This window comes from Mytilus galloprovincialis, chromosome 12 (genome assembly GCF_965363235.1).
Source record: "Mytilus galloprovincialis chromosome 12, xbMytGall1.hap1.1, whole genome shotgun sequence".
Lineage (NCBI taxonomy): Eukaryota > Metazoa > Mollusca > Bivalvia > Mytilida > Mytilidae > Mytilus > Mytilus galloprovincialis.
In genome coordinates this window covers 30,259,219-30,285,074 of record NC_134849.1, presented here as the reverse complement: position 1 = coordinate 30,285,074, position 25,856 = coordinate 30,259,219, and the positions used below count along the sequence as shown (strand labels likewise).

The 25,856-nt window shown below is 31.6% G+C and overlaps 1 protein-coding gene across 5 annotated transcripts in view; it reads left to right on the top strand.

Annotated features, from left to right (window-relative positions):
• Positions 1-25,856, top strand: part of LOC143055414 (V-type proton ATPase subunit H-like) — a 41,949-nt gene that overhangs the window by 490 nt on the left and 15,603 nt on the right. Inside the window, exons 1-8 of one of the 5 annotated variants that reach the window (XM_076228553.1) lie at positions 15,175-15,816; positions 16,442-16,523; positions 17,513-17,612; positions 21,014-21,103; positions 23,457-23,570; positions 24,336-24,440; positions 25,299-25,367; positions 25,578-25,606. In XM_076228553.1, coding sequence (XP_076084668.1) covers positions 15,576-15,816; positions 16,442-16,523; positions 17,513-17,612; positions 21,014-21,103; positions 23,457-23,570; positions 24,336-24,440; positions 25,299-25,367; positions 25,578-25,606 — 830 coding nt within the window. In that variant the 5' untranslated portion in view covers positions 15,175-15,575. Of the gene's footprint in view, positions 1-2,991; positions 3,065-3,993; positions 4,147-15,174; positions 15,817-16,441; positions 16,524-17,512; positions 17,613-21,013; positions 21,104-23,456; positions 23,571-24,335; positions 24,441-25,298; positions 25,397-25,437; positions 25,467-25,577; positions 25,607-25,856 lie in introns of those variants that run through there. The other 4 variants (XM_076228552.1, XM_076228554.1, XM_076228555.1 and 1 more) reach the window with 4 other exon arrangements.

Below are 25,856 nucleotides of genomic sequence, written 5' to 3'. Positions count from 1 at the left end.
CACAGTTACAGATTCTTATTCAATCTGAGAATTATTTTCAAATGCGTACACCAAGACGTTATGATTCGAAAACACGTCCTGTTTCCTTGCCATGCTACCATGGCGCAACACTTGTGATGACTTTGAATTCTGGTGTACTAGCAATTGCCCATAATACGTCCGATCGTAACCTTAGTGTTGTTCTGTTTATTTCGGAAACTCAGATTATATTTTCTGGATTCCATTGTACTAATCTTCATTTTGGTAAAAAGCCAAGCATATTCTGTAAGTTCCTGCCCTAGTCCAAGAGCATGCAATTCAGTGGTTGTCGTTCGTGACTATATTTCATATTTGTATTTGGTTTGCATATTGTTTTGTAAATAGATGTTTTTGTCGAGCCTGCGACTTTTGTCGAAGAAAGCTCGACATAGGGATAGTGATCCGGCGGCGGCGTCGTTAGCTAACTTCTTTTAAAAAAAAAAGCTTTATATTTTAGAGGGTGGAAAACCTGGATGCTTCATATACTTTGTATATAGATGCCTCATGATACGAAGTTTCCTTCCAATGTTCTTGTCCTTATGTTCATGTTTCAGTGACTACTTGACAAGTTAAGATTATTTGTAATGTTAAATTCTCTCTTATTATAAGTAATAGGATAACTATACTTTGTATGTGCGTTCCTTGCAAGGTCCTCATGCCCGTCAGACAATATTCACCTGACCTCGACCTCGTTTCATGGATCAGTGAACAAGGTTAAGTTTTGGTGGTCAAGTCTAAATCTCAGATACTATAAGCAATAGGTCTAGTATATTTGGTGTATGGAAGGAATGTCAGGTGAACATGTCCAACTGGCAGGTGTCATCTGACCTTGACCTCATTTTCATGGTTCAGTGGTTATAGTTAAGATTTTGTGGTCTGTTTTTCTTATACAGTATATAATAGGTCTACTATATTTGGTGTATGGAATGATTGTAAGGTGTACGTGACTAGCTCGCATGTGTTAATTGACCTTGACTTCATTTTCACGGTTCAGTGGTCAAAGTTTAGTTTTTGAGTTTTGGTCTTTTTTCTAATGCTATATGCAATTGGTCAACTATATTTGGTATGTGGAAATATTTTATGATCAGTCCCACAGGTTTAATGTGACCTAGACCTCATTTTCACGGTTCATTGCTCAGTGTTAAGTTTTTGTGTTTTGATGTGTTTTTCTTAAACTATAAGCAATTATAGGTCAACTATATGTTGTATGGAAGAATTGTTAGCTGTACATGTCTGCCTGGCATGGTTCAAGAAAAGACCCCGACAATGGTATATGCATCCTTCTTCACTGATGAAAAAAACCTAGGATGTTAACAAATAAAAAAGATATTAAAATTGAGAATGGAAATGGGGAATGTGTCAAAGAGACAACAACCCGACCAAATAAAAAACAACAGCAGAAGGTCACCAACAGGTCTTCAATGTAGCGAGAAATTCCCGCACCCGGAGGCGTCCTTCAGCTGGCCCCTAAACAAATATATACTAGTTCAGTGATAATGAACGCCATACTAATTTCCAAATTGTACACAAGAAACTAAAATTAAAATAATACAAGACTAACAAAGGCCAGAGGCTCCTGACTTGGGACAGGCGCAAAAATGCGGCGGAGTTAAACATGTTTGTGAGATCTCAACCCTCCCCCTATTGTTTGATTCAAGCCTCATATAGTATTGACTGCTATATGTAATGCAATTGTCACAGTTGTTTTGCTCCATTGTCTATCTACCTCCTGCATGTTTTCCAGATACATGTATGTTAATTCTTTATAGTTATGTGTATTGTATTGAATGTATTGACCTTGTGCAGCAGATACATTTTTTTTCTCTATAGTTATGTTTATTTAATTTATTGTCCTTGTGCAGCTTGGCGGTGGATATTGAAATGATTTGTTTTTATTTTATAAATATTTGGTCAGCGATTCTCTTTTGACGATGAAGTGCTTTCCGTAAAAACCCGAATTTTATTAAAGCCGAATACTTTATCTATATCTTGACGTGATTTTATTCTTTCTCAGGTTTGTTCTTAATTAACAAATATTAGGAATATCACTGTCCTTGCAAAATAAAGACATCTCGATCTTTAAAAAAATGATGACTCGTCCCATTTTTCAAGGATGTTGAATTAATGAAGTTACTCCACTCTTTGTCAATTTCCTGAGGAATTCACATTGTGTTCCCATATGAGTCCAGTCCTACATACACTCCCCTTTCTTTATGCCAGTAATTCAGTTTCATGTCTTGTATCTGATGATAATCGCCTCGATGCCAGACTTCTGCTTATAACGTAAACCGCTTACGACAACTCCATTACCTTCTCTGAAGATTATCTGTATGTCCACGTGATATAAATTTTAAAACAGGAATATAATTGGTGTTCTCTTATGTCTATACTAATATATATATATATATATATATACTAGTTATTTTGTATTTAGGGAGTTTTTGTCACAATTTGTTTTCGGTCTATTTCCTTATTTTTTTTTTAATTTGCCATGGCCGTTTTACTGTAGTATTGGTTTTCACTGCTCTCTTTATCATCAAATCCCATTAAGAATTACATGCATGAAGCTTTTTTGATAATGAAGTTGAGAAAAAATAAAATAAGATTGAGAATGGAATCGGGGAACGATTAAAGGGACAACAACCCGACCAAGGAAATAGAAAATAGACAATGGCCACCATCGCTTTTTTTAATCGCAGGGAGAAAATCCTGCACCTGAAAAGGGGGTGCTTCAGTCGGTCAAAATGTATACTATTTCATCGAAAAAAAACCTCCGAAGCATAAGGTTAAACCAAGGATTTGTATAGTAAGATACAAATCCTTAGAGAACCAAAATTTTAAAACTATTCAGGTTCCATTTGTTAGACTAAGTGTAGGCTTTTAGTTGCTTGGGTTGCTGCCACACTGACGCACATTCCACATTTCCTTTAAATCATGTTAACATTGACAACATTCTGTTTATGCTTTTTTCAGAATAATACCAAGGAGAATTTGAATAATGACAAACACGATTTCTATACAGTTACAACAGACGACATCCATGAAGGTAAATGACTTGTCAAATCCTGGTTTGTTTTTCAAAGAAAAAAGCGTAGCAGCACTGTATGTTTTTATTCTTCTTTTTTGAAGGGTAATTTGATATAATTCTTATGGTTTTTTTAGTTTTTATAATATAAAAAGAAAAAGTAAACGAAACACCAACCCACTGACACATTTTTTTCTCTCACTGTCCATTTGCATGACATGTTTTTATTTAGTTTTATTTTCTTTCAATTATAAGTACTTTACAAAGATTTTTACTTGATAACAATTGATTGAGAATGGAAATTGGGAATGTGTCAAAGAGACAACAACCCGACCATAGAACAGAAAACAGCAGAAGGTCACCAATAGGTCTTCAAGTTGGAATAGTCTCTCTGGAAAACTATATAACTGGTATACCGACAAACTGTTGTTTTGTTTTTAAGCAGATTTGGTTTAGCAAGTTCATAACTTGTATTCTTTAATTATTTTAATAAGAAATACCACCTTCTACGTAGATATTCGTCACTTAAGTTATTTATAGTGATCGCAGTCGTCACTTCAGTTATTTATAGTCATCGCAGACGTCACTTAAGTTATTTATATTTATAGTGTTCGCAGTCGTCACTTAAGTTATTTACAGCATTAAAACTGAAATAGCGTAAGGATATGTTTACAAAGAAAACTTATGAAATGCGAGCCAAAAATAAAGATTTTCAGTAAAATTATTAAAGTGGCATTAAAAAAAATTCATTTGTCGTAGATTAATATTGTCTTGCAGCGGGCAATATTTGAAAGTCAAACAATTACAGAGTGAAAAAAATGTCCGCATTTTCCGCATATTTTTGTTGGTCCGTATGGTTTTTCTTTGGAAGCTAAAGCATGATGCGTTCTGCATTTTATATACACCAAAATGAAAAATTGTGGTTTAACATCACCAATGCGTTTTGAAAAACTAAGATTTTCTCTAAAATTGAAGCATTTTATTGACAATGATTATCACATGATAATTTTCCAAAAAAATATACCAAGCAGACAACTTGGTGAAAATGGCAAATTTAGGGACAATTGGAAGTGTGATAGGCAATATTGATGATTTAGAGAAAGGTTATTTAAGTTTTTAATTGTCAATTTATTTTAACAAGCAAAAGACATCCCTGAAATTGACCATTTTACTCTCTTTGCCATGCACAAAAATATGGAATAACATAATTTTTTAGATGGTTGTGCTGTTCAATGACTTTCTTTGCTAGAATAAGGCAGCTGCTCCTGATAAGTCTCCATATGATACTGGTTTAATAATGAAATTTGCATGTTTGTCTAACATGTTAAACTTACTGTCATGTGACACGACAAGGTTCTTACCCGTTTCATCTCATAAATTGTTTTAATGTAGATAAAGACAGTCTTACCTGTATACCTTTATCTTCGGGTCCTTAAATAAGCAAAAAAACTTCTACTGACCCCTCATCTTGGATTGTTGTAATGCAATTTCCCATCTGATAATAATCGCATGATAATATATTTATATATATTATACTTATAAAAATAGAACTTCGTTAGGTGTGCTCAGCTTAACAATTAACATGAACATATACATTTATATGGGTTACTATTCTTGCCATTTAATGCCAACTTAAAATAATTCAAAGTCTTTGCTGACACTGTTAAATCTGACAGGTTATTCCACTGATTGAAAAATTATTTAGTCCTACAATGTGGACAAAATTTTTCATTTATAAGACTAGTAATAAATCTTGAAAATACAATATCCTACTGGAAAATTAATTGACAGTTTCCAAATTTAACAATTTATTAAGATTTAATCCAATTTATCATGATTATCATGATTATCTAAATTTACTTGAATATCATATTAATCATTTTGAATTTCAAATTATATCAGATACATTGTCATGATTGAAGTAGCAGTTGATATAATGATATATGATACATTTTGTAATATACTATACTTTATCTTTAGACAGATATTTATAATATTTTAACTCCAGTTATCTCCCTTTGTTCAGCTGTGTCAATATTATCCCAACAAAACAATTTGCTAAGATAAGTTAAAGATGTTTTCAGTGTTCTCCCCAGAAATTTTGGATAGCATCACATTTTGCGTAAAAAAAAATAACTGTATTTTTTTAATGTCATTTGTCGCGTTGCGTTGCTTATCTATTTCCTTTATATGTTTTAGTTTATATTGTTCAATTCATAACTGAGAATACAATTAAACTATAACAACAAAAACAGTTGTTTCAGTTTATGTTTTCTTTATTCATTTATAGTTACAGAGTTATTTTTTTTCCTCTTGTGCCAAATAAAAATAAATATGTGCTTTCAGTTACCCAACAATAAGTCAAATTAATGAATGGTTCATTATAGTGCAACCTGTATACAAAACTAAATATCTAGTACACAAAATTAACTATTTTTTTTATATTATATTAAGTAAAGATAAAGAAGCAAAAGTAGCAAAAAAAATATCAATTTAAAAACTTTTTTTTATCATGTTTATGAAATTCATTGTTTCATGGCATTGAATGAATTAGTCCCTGTTGTTTCTTATCTTTACATCAAAATGATACGTAATTTCAACAAAGTTATCTAACAAATAGTCTATTAATGCGTAGTTTTCTCTATTGGTATATTTTTGTCTACCGTCCGTCTGTTGTCATTATCGTGAAAATGCGGATTTAAGTCATTTCTGGTCCGGTATCGATCCGTAGGTTACACAAAAATGTGCAATGGCGGCCGTAGAAACATTAACGAAAATAAGTCCGAGAATAAACATTGTTTGACAAGAGATTGTGAATGAATAAGACGCTTTTAATGCATTAAATGAATTAAACATAAACTTAAGCCAATTATGATCACTTTTTAAAGAAGTATAAAATTGATTTTAGCTCAAAACCAAAATTCTCGCTCTCGGAAATTTACCGGAAGAGAAAGAAAGTATTTTTTGGAGAGTTGTACAAAAAAACGACCTTTTCAAAAAAAATCGTTTTAATCTTCGAAATTTCGTAATACAAAACATAGAATTCGAATTGTTTTTGTGATTGCATTTTTCCATGTCGAAATTAGTGATTGCAGACACGTGGTTTAGTCATGTCACAAGTGTCAGCTTGGGATATTCGCATCCAAACAGTTATCACCTTGAGGGCAATTAAAACCTGGCTATTTAATCTCTTAATTGCCTTTAGTGTCCGACTTAAAGGGATTACAATTAAAGGTGATATAATTTTTATGATCATAATCGATAATAGATGAAAGTTCAAAATTGAGGACAAGTAAAATAGCATTTTCAAAATAATTATAGCGTCGCGGGAATTATTATAGCATCACAGTGAAAAAATATAGCGTCGCGGTACGGCGACGCTAAAACGGCCTGGGGAGAACACTGGATGTATTATATAACCAGAAACATAAATTTTGGATACAGACATTTTAAATCTGTAGTGATGTACTGAAAATTGATAGATCTGTAGCAGTTGATGTCATTGCTGTATCTCTGTGTAGTGTTGGTAAAGCTGTAAAAAATAAACATTTTTTTATTATTAATCATATAAACTATATATATATATAATATATGGGTTTTTATATTTATTAATATTTTTTCATTGCAAATGGTCCAAGTATTTCCATATAAAGTCAAATATCAAAGAAGAATAAAGGAGGAGTAACCATTTAGTGGTACAAAAACCTGTACAAAGAGAGCATTATCATTTGAGGGGTACAAAAACCTGTCTAAACAACTGAATGATCTTGAGGTTTATAAAGCTTGAACATGTATTATTTTTGACTGAAAAAAAAAATAATACATTTGAACTTTTTTCTCCCTTAAAATGGCTAAATGTGTAATTTTTGTACAATACAATCTTTTAAAAAAAGCTGCAAAAATCATCTTTCTATAAATTCTTCATGTAGAATTTTCTTTAAAAGAGATATCATATATTATGTAATTGTCAAATAATTATCTGTGTTGATAAATTTTTGAAAAAAATCACTTGGAAACCAACATCCAGAACAGACTTTGTTTTGGTGTGTTCAACATTGACCAAAAACAATATGCATCACCAAGATAAGCTTGATGTTGTAGTGCATGAGAGCAAAAACAAAAACTTAATTTAAAAAAAATTTCAACAATTACAATAAAACATTATTTCATACATGTTCAACAAATAAAGTTGGTGACCCTATGATTATTTAATGCTCATGCAGCCTATGGTACATGTAGTAGGAGGGGCTTACGGATTCCCAGAGGTATAGGTTGCTTATGGAAGATGGTTGACACTTGTATTGTACAATGTCTTTAGCCATTTAAGCTGTGCCTGTATAAGTTTAACCATGCCAGATGTCATTTGGTCTCTGCTTAAACAAATCTTATTGAAAATCATATCGCATCACCTTTTTGCCTACATGATTATTGAATTCATTCAAATAAATGAATTATGCAAGATTTTGACATGGCCTTATCCCTTTGTGTAAAGCATTGTACATCTAACTTCCTGTGTGTATGAATAAAATCAGATTATGTTTCAGTTTGTTTTCATTTTATACATTATTCATCTTTAAAATATCTGATTTTCATACATTTTTCACTATGATCAAGTAACATATAATTTTCCCAAAAATGTGGGTTCAAACATTGTTTCTAAATTCTGACCTTCTACAGAAATTTTCCTTCATGATGGTAAAAATGAAGTATTTGAATTTGAATTATTATTTATTTTTTTCATATTTTAAAAACTGACTTGAGTATAAATTTCACAATATTTGATTTTCATAGAAATTTTAATATGTTCAAGTAGAATATGATTTTCCCTGAAAAATAGATTTATCTTAAGTTCTTACCTGCTATGGGAATTTGTCCTATATGTATGTAGAAATACATGTAAAGTATTTGATTTTGAATTAAAATGTATATATATATTCTACATTTTTAGCTCACCTGGCCCAAAGGGCCAAGTGAGCTTTTCTCATCACTTGGCGTCCGGCCACAATCATTATTAGGGTATCTAGTTTAAAAATTGTGTCCGGTGACCCGGCCAACCAACCAAGATGGCCGCCATGGCTAAAAATAGAACATAGGGGTAAAATGCAGTTTTTGGCTTATAACTCAAAAACCAAAGCATTTAGAGCAAATCTGACATGGGGTAATATTGTTCATCAGGTCAAGATCTATCTGCCCTGAAATTTTCAGATGAATCGGACATTCCGTTGTTGGGTTACTGCCCCTGAAATGGTAATTTTAAGGAAATTTTGCTGTTTTTGGTTATTATCTTGAATATTATCATAGATAGAGGTAAGCTGTAAACAGCAAAAATGTTCAGTAAAGTAAGATCTACAAATAAGTCAATAGGACCAAAATGGTCTGTTGACCCCTTTAGGAGTTATTGCCCTTTATAGTCAATTTTTAACCATTTTTCATAAATCTTGGTCATCTTTTACAAAAATCTTCTCCTCTGAAACTACTGGGCCAAATTAAACCAAACTTGACCACAATCATCATTGGGGTATCTAGTTAAAAAAATGTGTCCGGTGAACTGGCCAGCCAACCAAGATGGCCGCCATGGCTAAAAATAGAACATAGGGGTAAAATGCAGTTTTTGGCTTATCACTCAAAAACCAAAGCATTTAGAGCAAATCTGTCATCAGGTAAAATTGTTTATCAGGTCAAGATCTATCTGCCCTGAAATTTTGAGATGAATTGGACAATCGTTGATAGGTTGCTGCCCCTGAATTGGTAATTTTAAGGACATTTTGCTGTTTTTGGTTATTATCTTGAATATTATTATAGATAGAGATAAACTGTAAACAGCAAAAATGTTCAGCAAAGTAAGATCTACAAATAAGTCAACAGGACCAAAATGGTCTGTTGATTTCTTTAGGAGTTATTGCCCTTTATAGTCAATTTTTAACCATTTTGTAAATCTTAGTTATCTTTTACAAAAACCTTCTCCTCTGAAACTACTGGGTCAAATTAAACCAAACTTGGCCACAATCATCATTGGGGTAATTAGTTTAAAAATGTGTCCCGCGACCTGGCCAACTAACCAAGATGGCGGCCATGGCTAAAAATAGAACATAGGGGTGAAATGTAGATTTTGGCTTATAACTCTGAAACCGCAGCCTTTAGAGCAAATTTGACAGGGTAAAATTGTTTATCAGGTCAAGATCTATCTGCCCTGAAATTTTCAGATGAATCTGACAACCTGTTGTTGGGTTGCTGCCCCTGAATTGGTAATTTTAAGGAAATTTTGCTGTTTTTGGTTATTATCTTGAATATTATTATAGATAGATTAAACTGTAAACATCAATAATGTTAAGCAAAGTAAGATTTACAAATAAGTCAACATGACGGAAATGGTCAATTGACCCCTAAGGAGTTATTGTCCTTTATAGTCAATTTTTAACAATTTTCATAAAATTTGTAAATTTTAACTAACATTTTCCACTGAAACTACTGGGCCAAGTTCATTATAGATAGAGATAATTGTAAGTAGCAAGAATGTTCAGTAAAGTAAGATGTACAAACACATCACCATCACCAAAACACAATTTTGTCATGAATCTATCTGCTTCCTTTGTTTAATATTCACATAGACCAAGGTGAGCGACACAGGCTCTTTAGAGCCTCTAGTTAAGACTAGCATTGACTAGTAATTGTTCTATATGTAAACTTCACAAATTTGTCAACAAGAAAAACAGTATTTAATCTACCTATTTAACCTTATTTTGTAGTTTATATGTTGTTATAATAGAAACACAATACCTGTATATAGGGCTAATTCAAAATAAATACCTTTTCTGTGTAAATAAACAAATTTTTCCAAAATAATGTTCACAAATTAAAGAATGTCATCATTTCAGTTTTCTGTTGATGTTCCAGTCATTAAAACTCTATCAGTATTATTTTGCATGGTTGAATAATTCTGTGATGGTGCAAAATTTTATCTATATCAAATTCATTTTAAATCTGAATTTTATGTTTCCTGACCTAATATAATATTGCAGATTATTAAAAGTGAAGTGATGGTTTCATTTTGGATTTTTTAGAAATTGTGATTTATACATATATACATACAAATGTATAATACATCTATGTGTTTCAAAATGGGGAGAGGTGAGTTTGAATATTTATATAGCTCTATAGATAAATGAATTCATACATATTAGTTTAATTTATACAACTATTCTTAATTTTTATTGTCCTAGCCAGTAGGTCAAGGAAAAACAATGAATTAATTTATGCATGAAACTCAACTTTTTTACTTTCCTACTTTCATACTTGTCAGAAGTTTTACTTTCTTTCACTAAAACTTCATCATGTTCATAGACCAGGAGAACAAAAAATTTTTTTTTTTACATGAGGTGATTACGTTTTTGAAATAAGCATATGCTTATCAGATTATTTTGAGGAATGAAATCAGCATTTTTCAGAACATCAAAATATTTTTGAATGTGATGTTAAACTGTTTGTATTAAATTTGAATTTAGATTTGCAAGATCATTAGAATCATTGCAATTTCTTTTGTGAAAATGAATATTTGCATATTTGACTGCACAGATATTTTGATTTAGTGTAACTTACCTTAAACCACATGTTACTCTTGTTAAGCTGAAACATAGACAATAATAGTGCATTGATTTGACATATCAACGATATAAGGATGAGGCTTCGGGATGAATCCTTATATCGTTGATATGTCAAGTCAATGCACTATTATTGTCTTTATACTGCAATCTGGAAAAAAAACCCACATATTTTCAATTGTTGTTCACTGCGTTAAGGTTATTTATTTGATTTAAATATTGGGGGAAATACCCATTAAAAAGGCCTCAAATCATGCTCGCGGAGAAATATACAACACAATGAAATTTATATTAACCTGTTGAAACCAACACTTGATGGTGAACGAAATCGTGAGAGTATGGACTTAAATATCAACCATAAGCATAAAACATTTATATGATTTATAGGTTGCAAACAAATAATATTATCAAATTAAATATGTTTTTCCAATAATTGCAAAAGAAACAATGTTGAGTCATTCCACGCATCGTTGTATGCATTTGAAACAAGAACAGGTTGAAGAGTTCGTATGAATAATTCAATATTATTTAGGCAATTTCTATTTAAATATTCATGAGGAAAAGTGATATCTGGTCAGTGATTGTATATGACATAGAAATATACAGTCAACGCATTTTGACTGCTCAAATAGAACGAGTGCAGTATAAAATTCAATATAAAACCCTTATCAACACTTTCTGTTATGCCAAATGAATATTTATTTAGGGGTTGCAACTCTAATATTTAGATAAATTAAGTAAAGACCTGATCATGATAGCAAAATAGCTTGCATTAGGTTATTTATTTTTAGATGACATTGATATTGTTTCCAACTAATATTATGATAGGTTCACTATGTATCCTTGAATACAGGATATTGTCGGTTATGTACTGCATGTTAACTGAAACTGGTGTACCAGTAAGAATTGAGGTACTTGAAGCAAGTGACAAAAAATGCTCCAGATATCTATCTTTATATTTAGTTGAATTTAGATTTTACCAACTTTATGTACAATTATATCTCATATTTGCAAGTTTCATGAAACACCTGTGTAGCTAATAACTGCCTAAGCATGCATTCAAAATCATTACTGTGGAATAGTGATCTCATTCACTACTTCTCCTTATTTTATACTAAGGGAGCTACCATTTGATTTTTATGGGGGGCTAGGATGAAAAATTTTGTCCTGCATTTTTTTTTAGTTGTAATCTCTGTCCTGCCTTTTTATTTTTCACTCTCTTCGGTCCTGCCTTTTTTTTTATTAGCTATCCTGACTTTTTTTTACCTAAATTGTCATCCTGCCTTTTTTTTTTGCAAAGTGTCTCATCCTGCCTTTTTTTTTACTCAAAACTGCTGTCCTGCCTATTTTTTTCAAATTTCATCCTAGCCCCCCCCCATAAAAATCAAATGGTAGCTCCCTAACTTGTATTTGTTGTCTGCCTCGACTATTCCAATTCTGGGTACATCAGTTCCCATTTACTTATTGTACAGAACTGCCAATATCTGGGGTACTGGGTTACACAGTGAGGGTTAAATTTTATTAAAATGTGATTGTATTTCATCTGAATTTTCTTATATAATTGTTATGTTTTATTTCCAATATTAAGCTGTCAGCTCAAACAAATATAATCGTGTTGCTGGTAAGATACTTTAGGATCACCACAGGATATTTTCGGGTGGTACTTCCAATTCCAGCACCAGTTTTGGATTTTAAGATTAAATCATAATAAATGAATAGATTTTAATAGTAATGCAAAGTGGTGTTTTATTGAAAGGAATTATTCAACAATTAAAAGACTTCTTCATAACCACCCACTTTAAAATCATATCTGTGGTGATCCCTGATATAGTTCTTGTTTAAAAATTAGGATAAAAAGGATGGAAATAAATGTAACTGGTTTTAAATGAAGTTTGATGATTAGGCTTAACTTTAAGATACATGCAACTGTGTTTGCCCTATCCTTGATCTAGTCACAAAATATATTAGATTTAGGGTTGAGAAAAAATGGATTATTAAAATTGATCAAATTTTCCTTCCTTTTAATAGTTACTTTCATTTCCAGTTAGGCCTTTACCGTATTTGGGCATGTATAGTCCGCACTTTTTTTCCTTAAATATATATGTAGTTTGTACAAGGGGTGCGGATTATACACAACTATAGACGGTTTTTGAAATTTTATACTTACTTGAAAATTGTAGTTGGTTAATTTTCAATTATTGTTATTAATAAGAAGTGTTTTCAGAATTTACTGTTTTTTAAATTGGATTACACATTTGGGCATTTTGCCTGTCCTAATATTATTGCTTTCCTTATTTTCTGCAATTATTTCATAAAAAAAATTGCCCTGCACTGAAGAAATGAAACTGCACTATTAAAGTCCTCAAAATAGAATAGCATTTAAGCATGTTAAGGAGAAAGCTATGTTTTATGCCATCATAATTAATCCCTGGTATTGATTGCATACAAAGTAAACAATTAACTGAACACTTATGCAAATGATGTCTGTGTTCAATAATTCAAAAGTCAATAGACAATTACCATATCATTTTTATCATGCTATGATACCATTGTACACTTGTTGTTTGAATTAGATAAGTTGGTAATTAGCTTCATCCTATTAGGGGTCATCTCAAAACACAACATGCAATAGTTGAAATCTGTAGACAGAGTTCTTGAAAAGTGGTGGTCTGAGAGATTTGGCCACCATAATCTTGATGGTGGTGGTGCAAGAGATTTGGCCACCATAATCTTGATGGTGGTAGTGCAAGAGATTTGGCCACCATAATCTTGATGGTGGTGGTCCAAGAGATTTGGCCACCATAATCTTGATGGTGGTGGCCCGAGAGATTTGGCCACCATAATTTACAAAGGAACAACTCAATTTTGGTATTTTGTAATAGAAATAGTAGTGAGGACTAGCAATTTTTCTTCATATATAAAAATATTTCCAGAACTCTGTGTAGGGTAACATATAGTTGTTAATTTCCTCATCACTTGGTTCCAAATAATTATTATAATATTTTAGTATAACTATAGTCCAGTGGTTCCCAAGGCTTTGAGAAATTAACTGGACATGATTGGCCCAGTTAACCATTTACTGGTAATTCGTCTTAGCTGGAACAGACTCTTTTTTCAAGACAATTGCATATAGGATTTGGACGAAATTAAAGTTTTGGCTGGTCCAGTAATGCATACACCACTTAGCTGGACCAAACCAATTCTTTCTGTTTTTTTTTTCCATTGAGTCTGGCAACCTTGGGAATGACTAGAGAGATATTGAAAAATTTGTTTTCATCACTTTTTGAAATTTCACCAATATTTTTATTATCCAATAAATTACTAAAAGTACTTACTTTATTTTAGTTGAATATTTTCTGTAAGTTCACACAAACTTTTGACAGTTACCCTGGTTAATGCACAATTATTGGTTTTGACGCATTTAGTGTTTGTGTAAGCAGGAAGTCTGCTTAGTTCAATAACTTCACAAAGGCGAACTTTGAGAAAACCTGCCTTAAAACATAAATTACCCTAGCAATGCATAGATGATATTTATAAAAAAAAGTTTTCTGAACTAATATTTAGTACTACCTACTTTATTAATGAAAATATTGGTTCCACATTAAATAATATCCATGTTTAGAGTTATTCCCTGAATGCCTGAAGGGTAAAATCATTCATCAAATTTCCATGAGTGACATATGTTCTGAAAACCAGGAAAAATAGCGAATTACATCTTTATATTGATCTTACTTTTTAATACAACAATTTAGAAGTTTCTTTCTCATACATCTGTGCACTTTCTATGTTATACAGTGTTTTATATAAAAGGAGAATTAAAATGTTTTTATAAATCGGTGATGTAACGAAATTCACAACTGCAACATGTTGGCTGTTCAGTTGAGGCATGCATTAGAAAATTGAAAGTGCCGGATAATTGTTTAAAAGTTTATACATTTTCTGAAGATTTTGTCATGATTTATAGTTTAATGGATTAAAATTAAAGGATGATTTGATGGTTGATGTGACAGAGAAGTAAAATTGCTTGATTTTTTTGGATTTTTAACCTTCATGTTATTGTGCCGTTAACAATATGATACAGCTCATCGAACATATCTCTATTTAAAATTTTAATAGACTAGTGACAATGATTTTGAATTAAGGAGACAAAGTAATTTTCAAAGAAAATTGAATTTGGAACTGATCTGATTAAAACTTTGAAAATCTACGATAAAATCTAGGATATCATATGTTTAATGGTTTTTCTGGTTACTCCTGCTGATCATATACAGTTTCATTTAAAGACAGGTTTAGTAGAATTCTTAATAGGCTAATCCATTAAGACAACAGGAAGAAAAAGGATTGGAACCTCTTTACGTTGAGAAATAAAACAATATTCATCATTTGTTCTAGTATTAGGACCTAATTGCTGCTAATTTTGCAAAGATTGGATATAAAGGCATTGATTTTCATTACTATTTTTCGCTAATTTTGTTACAGAATATTTAGATTAGATATTTCCGACTATTTGGTGAAGCTGTATTTCCTGTGTATAGTCATAAATGATATCTAGTGCAGAAATAGAATAAACCTTTTAGATTGATGTACGTCTTTTGTTCTAAAGAAGAAAAACTTGATATTTTTCTAGAAATTCACTGGATAGTTTGTTTGGATTTAGTGTATAACAATTTTTGGAATACATGTACCGGTAATAGGATTTCAAACTGTATTTTCAATTGAGTGACTCCTTTTTGTTGTTAGATGAGATTTTTGTTACGAATTTTAACAATATATTGGATGAACTTTTATAAAGTTGAACCAGATTTCTGCCGATAGATTTATGGAATGTGTAATATTTTTTTATATGAATACAGTGAACTGGTTTAAACTGTATTAACATACTTTGAGCAAAGACCATTTTTTGTTTCATAAAAATCTAAATTTGAATTCTCACTATGAAATCGATGAGGCGCCAATCGTCCTATGTAGTGACGGGGACAAAGTCTGCAGAAGTTGATAAGGAGGGGGATGCATCGACTACAATGCAGCAGGGACATTTCCGAAAGTTAGTTCTCCCTCGCCGATTTTCTACCCCTGCAATGGGTTTTAGGGAAGAGGAGGAGTCTATGGAATCTCGTCATTTGATCGAGGCTGATCAGTTTGTCACTAAACAGTATTTAGAAAAGAAGGGGAAAGGTAGACATGAAACAATCTATGTTTCTTTGTACATGTTACACATGCATATATTATCATTTGGGGAATATGGTTGGAATAGAATTCAAAGTTTTTGAAAATTTGTACTGATTTATTTCAGAATCACATTGTTGTCCAGGTAACTATAATTGAACATATGCATGTAAGTTCCAGTTTACATTTTGTCTGATTTTTACCTGATTTTCAAGATTTGACACAATTTGTAGCATTTGCAGGGGACCAGACATTTCCAGTTTTGAGCTAGGTAAAGGAAGTGGAGGGGCAAGCTTAAGTCTATACTGTAAACTGAAGAAAATTATTGTGATTTTTGAAGAATTGTCAAAAATGCTAGATTAATTATTATAATTTCAGGAAAATCTGTGTACAAAATATATATGTATCTAATTCAAAATGTTTGTTCTTGTTGTAGCGATCTCATCCAGTGGCATTATTCGCATGAATAAAACCTGGCAATAATTTTAGAATTTACAGTATATGTTTGGGGTATTTAAAGATAGTTCTACATCTATCATATCTTAAGTTTTGTATTTGAACTATATAATATCCTTTGTTTTTCTATGACAGTGGAACAATAATTATCTGTATCTTTTATATTGTACATTTTCAGGAGCACAAGTGGCCACCAGTTTATTACAACAGAGAGCCAATGATGTCAGAAGTAACCGAGTCAACTGGCAGTCCTATCTACAGTAAGTTCTTGTAATATTTACAGATTTTGATGGTCATCTGATTTTTTTCACTTGATCCAGTACGGAGTAAGTGAGAAAAGCAATCAAGGTGGGATGACCAATGATAATTTGTTTATTGCTATTTTACCTATTGGGACATTGCTAATTTCATTGACTACGGCATGTGTGCTCTTAGTTTCTTGCTATAATTTTTCATATCACTCTATTGTGCTGAGAATGAAAATTAAAAGTCAGTAAGATCAAAGGAAAATTTTGTAAAATAGAAATAATGTTGCCTATATATAATTAAAAAAAGATGTGGTATGATTGCCAATGAGACAACTCTCCACAAGACCCCAAATGACACAGAAAATAACAGTTATAGGTCACCATATGGCTTCCAACAATATGCAAAGACCATATATCACACACATGACACAATTATAAAACAATTCAACCAAGAAAGCTAATGGCCTGATTTACATACAATATAATAAACATAAAACAAATATGTAACGTTTCTTGTAACACAGTAACATACCACAATCACTGACCTACAAGCTCCTGACTTGGGACAGGCATATACATACAGAATTTGGTGAAGTTAATATCATATACAATGTAGCATAGTTTTACCCCTTTTCTTCAAGTGGGGCTATATTGTAATTGACCTGTCAAGCCACCCTCTCTCACTTCATTAGTCCATTAATATTTTTGTTGCACATTTCTTAAAAATTATTTCCGGTAAATAGAATGGTAAATAACTTGACAGTGATAAGTTTTAATGTATTAGCACTTTTTATTTCTCTTCAGATACATACTTTCTGCTTGCTACTCTAAATTTTTCAACAACAAAAAATTCATCCACTTTTGGACCATTGATTTTTTTGGGTGGAAAGTTATCTCATTGGCAATTATACCACATTTCATTATTTTTGTGGACAGTTTTATGTAAATTATATTTGATATTTAATTGATTTACATAATGATTATTTTCTGTTGATTTACAGAGGACAGATGATATCACATGAAGATTTCCAGTTTATATCAAAGTTTGACAATGCTAATTCAGAAGTCAAGAATGCCATTCTTATGGATAATCCACAACAGGTATATAAATGTAAAAAAGAAGATGTGGTATGATTGCCAATGAGACAACTCTCCACAAGAGACCAAAATGACACAGAAATTAACAACATCATGTAGAAGGTTAGGAACTATAGTGCAATGTATAGCCTTCAATAATGAGCAAAATCCAAACCAAATGTAGTAAGCTGTAAAAGGCTTCCAAATTACAAAATTAAAATAGATTGAACCCTGGATATGTTTGACTCCTGTCTTAATTGACTAGCAATTGTTTTCACCTGTCCTGATGTTCAGTAGTTGTCATTTGTGGATGTGTTCTAAGTGTTTCCTGTTTTTGTATATAGATTAGACTGTTGGCTTTCCCGCTTGAGTGGTTTTACCCTCATAATTTTTGGGGACCCTTTATAGCTTGCTGTTCGGTGTGACTCAGGCTCCGTGTCAAAGACCGTACTTTGACCTATAATGGTTTACTTTAATGAATTGTGACTTGGATTAATAGTTGTCTCATTGGCACTCATACCGCATCTTCCTAACTCAATACAGTATTGTCCATTTGTAGCAAAATTATGGCATTGATTATAATAATGGAATCTGTATTTTTATCATACATTGTTTTTTTGGGGGGTTTTGTAATATACTTGTTCCAAACAGAATTTAACAAGGATTATTACAACTGTATATCATTATTTGTCTAATTTAAGGGACATTGACTCCTAGAAAAACCATCTGTTATTTTATTCATAAACCAGATCAGATTATAAATCAGCAGTTACAATGATTAATTTAGTGTCAATACTTTACAAACTGTACATAAACATTTGAGTTTTTGCAAATAATTTTCAAGATTAGGTCTTGATTAAGATTTTTTATACGACCGCAAAATTTGAAAAAATTTTCGTCGTATATTGCTATCACGTTGGCGTCGTCGTCGTCTGCATCGTCGTCGTCGTCGTCCGAATACTTTTAGTTTTCGCACTCTAACTTTAGTAAAAGTGAATGGAAATCTATGAAATTTTAACACAAGGTTTATGACCACAAAAGGAAGGTTGGTATTGATTTTGGGAGTTTTTGGTCTCAACATTTTAGGAATAAGGGGCCAAAAAGGGCCCAAATAAGCATTTTCTTGGTTTTCGCACTATAACTTTAGTTTAAGTTAATAGAAATCTATGAAATTTTGACACCAGGTTTATGACCACAAAAGAACGGTTGGGATTGATTTTGGGAGTTTTGGTTTCAACAGTTTAGGAATTAGGGGCCAAAAAAGGGCCCAAAAAAGCATTATTCTTGGTTTTCGCACAATAACTTTAGTTTAAGTAAATAGAAATCAATGAAATTTAAACACAATGTTAATGACTACAAAAGGAAGGTTGGTATTGATTTTGGGAGTTTAGGTCCCAACAGTTTAGGAATTAGGGGCCAAAAAGGGACCCAAATAAGCATTTTTCTTGGTTTTCGCACCATAACGTTAGTATAAGTAAATAGAAATCTATGAAATTTAAACACAAGGTTTATGACCATAAAAGGAAGGTTGGTATTGATTTTGGGAGTTTTGGTCCCAACAGAATAAGGGGCTCAAAGGGTCCAAAATTAAACTTTGTTTGATTTCATCAAAATTGAATAATTGGGGTTCTTTGATATGCCGAATCTAACTGTCATGACTGTGTATGTAGATTCTTAACTTTTGGCCTGTTTTCAAATTGGTCTACATTAAGGTCCAAAGGGTCCAAAATTAAACTTAGTTTGATTTTGACAAAAAATGAATCAGTTAGGTTCTTTGATATGCTGAATCTAAAAATGTACTTAGATTCTTGATTATTGGCCCAGTTTTCAAGTTGGTCCAAATCGGGGTCCAAAATTAAACTTTGTTTGATTTCATCAAAAATTGAATAAATGGGGTTCTTTGATATACCAAATCTAACTGTGTATGTAGATTCTTCATTTTTGGTCCTGTTTTCAAATTGGTCTACACTAAAGTCCAAAGGGTCCAAAATTAAAATTAGTCTGATTTTAACAAAAATTGAAATCTTGGGGTTCTTTGATATGCTGAATCCAAAAATGTACTTAGATTTTTATTATGGGCCCAGTTTTCAAGTTGGTCCAAATCAGGATCTAAAATTATTATATTAAGTATTGTGCAATAGCAAGTCTTTTCAATTGCACAGTATTGCGCAATGGCAAGAAATATCTAATTGCACAATATTGTGAAATAGCAAATTTTTTTTTAATTAGAGTTATCTTTCTTTGTCCAGAATAGTAAGCAAGAAATATCTAATTGCAAAATATTGTGCAATAGCAAGATTTTTTTTAAATGGAGTTATCTTTCTTTGTCCAGAATCAACTTAAATCTTTGTTATATACAATATACAATGTATATTCACTTTTTACTACCAACTGATAAATTAAAATAATCTTTACCATTCAGTGATAACAAGCAGTTTTTTTTACATCTTAATATTTTATGATGTATTTAAATGAGTAGTTATTGTTGCAAACTCCATTAGAAATTTTAATTGAGATTAGTTTTGGAATAAGGGAAAGGGGGATGTGATTAAAAAAATTGGGTTCAATTTTTCTCATTTGAAATTTCATAAATAAAAAAGAAAATTTCTTCAAACATTTTTTTGAGAGGATTAATATTCAACAGCATAGTGAATTGCTCTAAGAGAAAACAAAAATTTTAAGTTCATTAGAACACATTCATTCTGTGTCAGAAACCTATGCTGTGTCAACTATTTAATCACAATCCAAATTTAGAGCTGAATCCAGCTTGAATGTTGTGTCCATACTTGCCCCAACCATTCAGGGTTCAACCTCTGCGGTCGTATAAAGCTACGCCCTGCGGAGCATCTGGTTTATTTTATATTAAAACAGATGTATGAGATTCAACTTTTAAAAGAACTACTCCATTTATAGTTTTGATTGTTTGAAAATGCTGAATTGACCTATCTCTGAAGGGTTTGATAGGAGGGGTACATATTCATGAACATAAATTTGAAAATTGACAAAAAAGCTTCTTAAGGTGGTACCTAACACTTCAGGGAGATAACTCTGTAAAATCAGCAGAACGTTTTAATGACGTTGTGTTCATAAGGAAAAATTATGCTTCTCAATGATCAAAATAAGTGTTTGTCAAACTGCTATATAACCAGTGTAATTTTTCTGATAAAATTGTTGGTTCAAATTTTTTGAAATTTTTATATTTTTGTCAAAGGGTCAAAGTAAATACTTTGTCAAAATTTTAAGAAAATTAAACGAGCCAAATTAATTTTTGTTAAAGTGTTAGGTACCACCTTAAATCCCTTGTTTTAAAATTACTGTTGTGTTGTTCCTATTCTGTGTGTATTATTAATAGCCTACTGTTTGTCATTCTATCTTTATTATCCAGTAATTTAATATTTTTACATTTTACTTACTGTTTGTTTCAGTTTGCCAAGACGATGTTTAGTCTAATGAACAGAATAGCCAAAGACCAAACTTTACAGTATATATTGACCATGTTAGATGATGTTCTTCAGGTAAGGTTAACAGAATAGCCGAAGACCAGACTTAACAATATATATTGACCATGTTAGATGATGTTCTTCAGGTATGACTTTTAGTAGGTCTAAAACTATACTCTCAAGTAACTATACTATTGATTTTAGATATAAAGGCTATTGTTTGGTTTCTGGCATTAGTAATTCAAAAATCTTTTATTAAGGATGTACTTAGGTGAGGTTAAGTGAAAATTAATAAATCAAGAATTTAAAATTGATACTATAAGCTGGTAGAGCATTCTTAAAGGATAAAAATAAGCTAAAAATATTGATAGTTCATGGACCTCCTTTTTGAGATATTTGAGATTTAAAATATGGCGGGAAAAAGCTGACTCGGACTTTTACCCCATGATTGCATTGGTATTATTTGGGTTCCAAAACAAAAGAAAGAAAATTAAGAATCTTCTAAAATTTTGGTAAATGACCTTTCATGAGCTTTTTAGTCTTATATGAAAAAATAAATGGGTGTTATGGGGCAAAATATTTTACCTTGTTTTGTATGAAAAAACACCAAGGAGTCCGAATATTTGACACGGATTCCAAAACCTCACCTAAGTACATCCTTAAGAACACAAAAGACAGAGAGTGTGAAGATTGAAAGGGAAAGCCTTTTATCATTTTGACTAATAAAAACAAATTAAAAAAACAGAAATAAGGAAAATTATCCCATTTTGACAACATGAACGTATAAAATGTATATTTGGTTTACATGAAAGGTTCAAAGAAAACAACGCTAAAGCTATCACTAAGTTGCTGTATCTTTTATTGTGTCGACTAGTTTCTCCACAGTTGTGTTGTCAGAACCAACTATGGGATAGACAACTGCAATAAACTGTTAGGTATACACTTCAACTATCCTACCATACACCTAGGTGTGTTGTCAGAACCAACTATGGGATAGACAACTGCAATAAACTGTTAGGTATACACTTCAACTATCCTACCATACACCTAGGTGTGTTGTCAGAACCAACTATGGGATAGACAACTGCAATAAACTGTTAGGTATACACTTCAACTATCCTACCATACACCTAGGTGTGTTGTCAGAACCAACTATGGGATAGACAACTGCAATAAACTGTTAGGTATACACTTCAACTATCCTACCATACACCTAGGTGTGTTGTCAGAACCAACTATGGGATAGACAACTGCAATAAACTGTTAGGTATACACTTCAACTATCCTACCATACACCTAGGTGTGTTGTCAGAACCAACTATGGGATAGACAACTGCAATAAACTGTTAGGTATACACTTCAACTATCCTACCATACACCTAGGTGTGTTGTCAGAACCAACTATGGGATAGACAACTGCAATAAACTGTTAGGTATACACTTCAACTATCCTACCATACACCTAGGTGTGTTGTCAGAACCAACTATGGGATAGACAACTGCAATAAACTGTTAGGTATACACTTCAACTATCCTACCATACACCTAGGTGTGTTGTCAGAACCAACTATGGGATAGACAACTGCAATAAACTGTTAGGTATACACTTCAACTATCCTACCATACACCTAGGTGTGTTGTCAGAACCAACTATGGGATAGACAACTGCAATAAACTGTTAGGTATACACTTCAACTATCCTACCATACACCTAGGTGTGTTGTCAGAACCAACTATGGGATAGACAACTGCAATAAACTGTTAGGTATACACTTCAACTATCCTACCATACACCTAGGTGTGTTGTCAGAACCAACTATGGGATAGACAACTGCAATAAACTGTTAGGTATACACTTCAGATATCCTACCATACAACTACCATAGATAGGTGTTAATTGATACACCTACCGTAGATAGGTGTTGGTTTACTTTTATCTTTCATGTATTTTATTTTAAAGCCCAACGGTAGATTGGTGGACTAATATGAAAATTATGTCAAATTTTAATACCAAATAAATTTTGTGTGAAAAAGAAATTTATTTATTGGTCGTAAAAAAGAAAATGAGATAAAATATTATGATGCATCAAAACTGTTGTTAATCATGTTATTAAATTGATTGCCACCAATCAAGGGTCAATAAAATAAACCAATTAATTTTTACCTGACTTTTTCAAAATCATTTCTGATTGAGATAAGATTTTTTTAATTATTATTTGTTTTATCTTTATTGAGGAATGTATAATGCACAGTTGCTATGTGTAATGGAGAGTTTAATTTTTGTCAGTTGTTCTACATGTGTTGAATCAGTGTAAATGGGCTAATTATTCAAATAATGAATAACTAATCTTAATTTTAATTGTAATTCAATGAAAACATTGCACAATTTCATGTTAAATACCATATTTCAAATATTTTTATTTTTCAGGATGATAAAGGCAGGGTAGAAATATTTAAAGAATATTCCAGGAAGAACAAAGAATCTGTCTGGGTTCCATTTCTACACCTTCTAAATAGGGATGACAGATTTATTGTAAATCAGGTAAGATCTATCAAATGTTTAAATAAATAAAGTTTCCATTGAAAAGTACTGACGTAAACACTTATTTGCTAGCTATGGGCCCAAAGACTGCTGTATAAGGTTAAGAACTGGTTGTGTGTTTTAAATTTCACAATAAGGAATTATACAGTTTTGTCAACAAATCAGTTGGTGAAAAAAACTCATTAAACGATTATATATTCTTGAATTGAAATTTTCCACACCAAAAAATTTGAGAAACAAGAAAAACATTAAAAATATGTGAAATTGATCAAGGAAAATAACTCTGGGTCATTGAATATTCATTCACTGATTTAATGATATATTCTGAGATTTAGTAGACTTATTGAAAATAATGACATGTCAGTTGACAGTTTATTTAACAGACTTGATAATTTGTCATATTACATGTTATTCATTTGATACCAGTGTTATAGCACAGTAAATCCTCCTTTCTTTCAAAAAATATTCCATATTTTCATTATTTCGAAAGTTGTCTCCCATGTCATGGAGTTGCTTTGAAAGTTATTTTGTGTTTATCTGTTCTGTATCACTGAAATTTACTTGTGCATATTTTTTTGGGGGGGGAGGGGTGTGGTTGTGATATAAGAAGAAGTCGAAAATTTAATAATAGGATATGAAAAATGAAATGATAATCAAATCAGGGAAATATGAGAAAGAGAATACTAAATTACAAGATTTGGTTGAATTTAGATGTCTGAATAAAGATTGAATGACTTTTTTATCATACTATTATATCTTTTACAGACTAGCAGAATAATAGCCAAGATAGCATGCTGGGGAAAAGAGCTGATGGGATTAGAAGATCTCAAATTTTATTTGAACTGGCTTAAAGATCAACTCAGACTTCCAGTAAGTAGTGATAGAAGAAAAATACAGTGAATATAAACTATAACACTTTGGTTCATGAGTAAAAATCAGTCATAAAGCTTTACTAAGTACTTAAAGTACAAAATTTGTGCTTGAAGCACTAAATCAAGTATTTTGATTGGTTGATTCGAGAGTCTGAGTACAAAATCATGCTTGAAAGTGTTATGACGAAAAGTCCTGGTGTCATGGCTTTGACATATATCTAGAATAATATCATTCTTCTCATTAGCCTATAATAAAATTGATTCCATTAAAGTTATGGAATTTGTCACACGACACAGTCAATAACACCTCAGAATAATTTTGTAACATAAAGTGAGAATTTAAACCCAGGATATTTTATACAGTAAATAAACTCATCATAGATACCAGGATTACATTTTGTTTTTATGCCAAACGCATGTTTTGTCTTCAAAAGACTCATCAGTGATGCTCGAATTTAAAAAAGTTAAAAAGAGCCACATCACTATTGTTTGATTTTGTTCCAAAATTTACTTTAAAGCTGATGATTGCTCCTGTTTGTGACCAATAACATAGTACACCACTGCTCTACAAGTCAATTAAGAATTAATTTTGTATGAGAAAAAACCTTTCTGCCCAAGTATTTTTTTAAAATATACCTTTTTTTTTTTTTTTTTAAATCGTGGTCAAGATTTCCTGAGGAAGGTTAATCCAGAAAAGTGATTCCACCACACCTAATTTATACATTGTAAAGGTATATGTTAATTTTAAAAGGAGTACTGTATTTAAGTATGCTTAATACAGGGCCTTTATAAATTTACTCATAAATGGGATGTATGACTTCATATGTTTAATGTGTTTTGTTATTATACTTTTTAGGGAAATGAGTACATGCAGACAGCAGCAAGATGTTTACAGATGATGTTACGTATAGATAAATATAGACAGGTCTTTGTTGATGTTGACGGTATATCAACGTAAGTTATAGACGATGTTACGTATAGATAAATATAGACAGGTCTTTGTTGACGTGGACGGCATATCAACGTAAGTTATAGATGATGTTACGTATAGATAAATATAAACAGGTCTTAGTTGACTTGGACAGCATATCAACGTAAGTTATAAATGATGTTACATATAGATAAATATAGACAGGTCTTCGTTGACGTGGACGGCATATCAACGTAAGTTATAGATGATGTTACGTATAGATAAATATAGACAGGTTTTAGTTGACATGGACAGCATATCAACGTAAGTTATAGATGATGTTACATATAGATAAATATAGACAGGTCTTTGTTGACATGGACGGCATATCAACGTAAGTTATAAATGATGTTACATATAGATAAATATAGACAGGTCTTTGTTGACGTGGACGGCATATTAACGTAATTTTTCAGATTATTGAAATATCTATATAGAGTATGA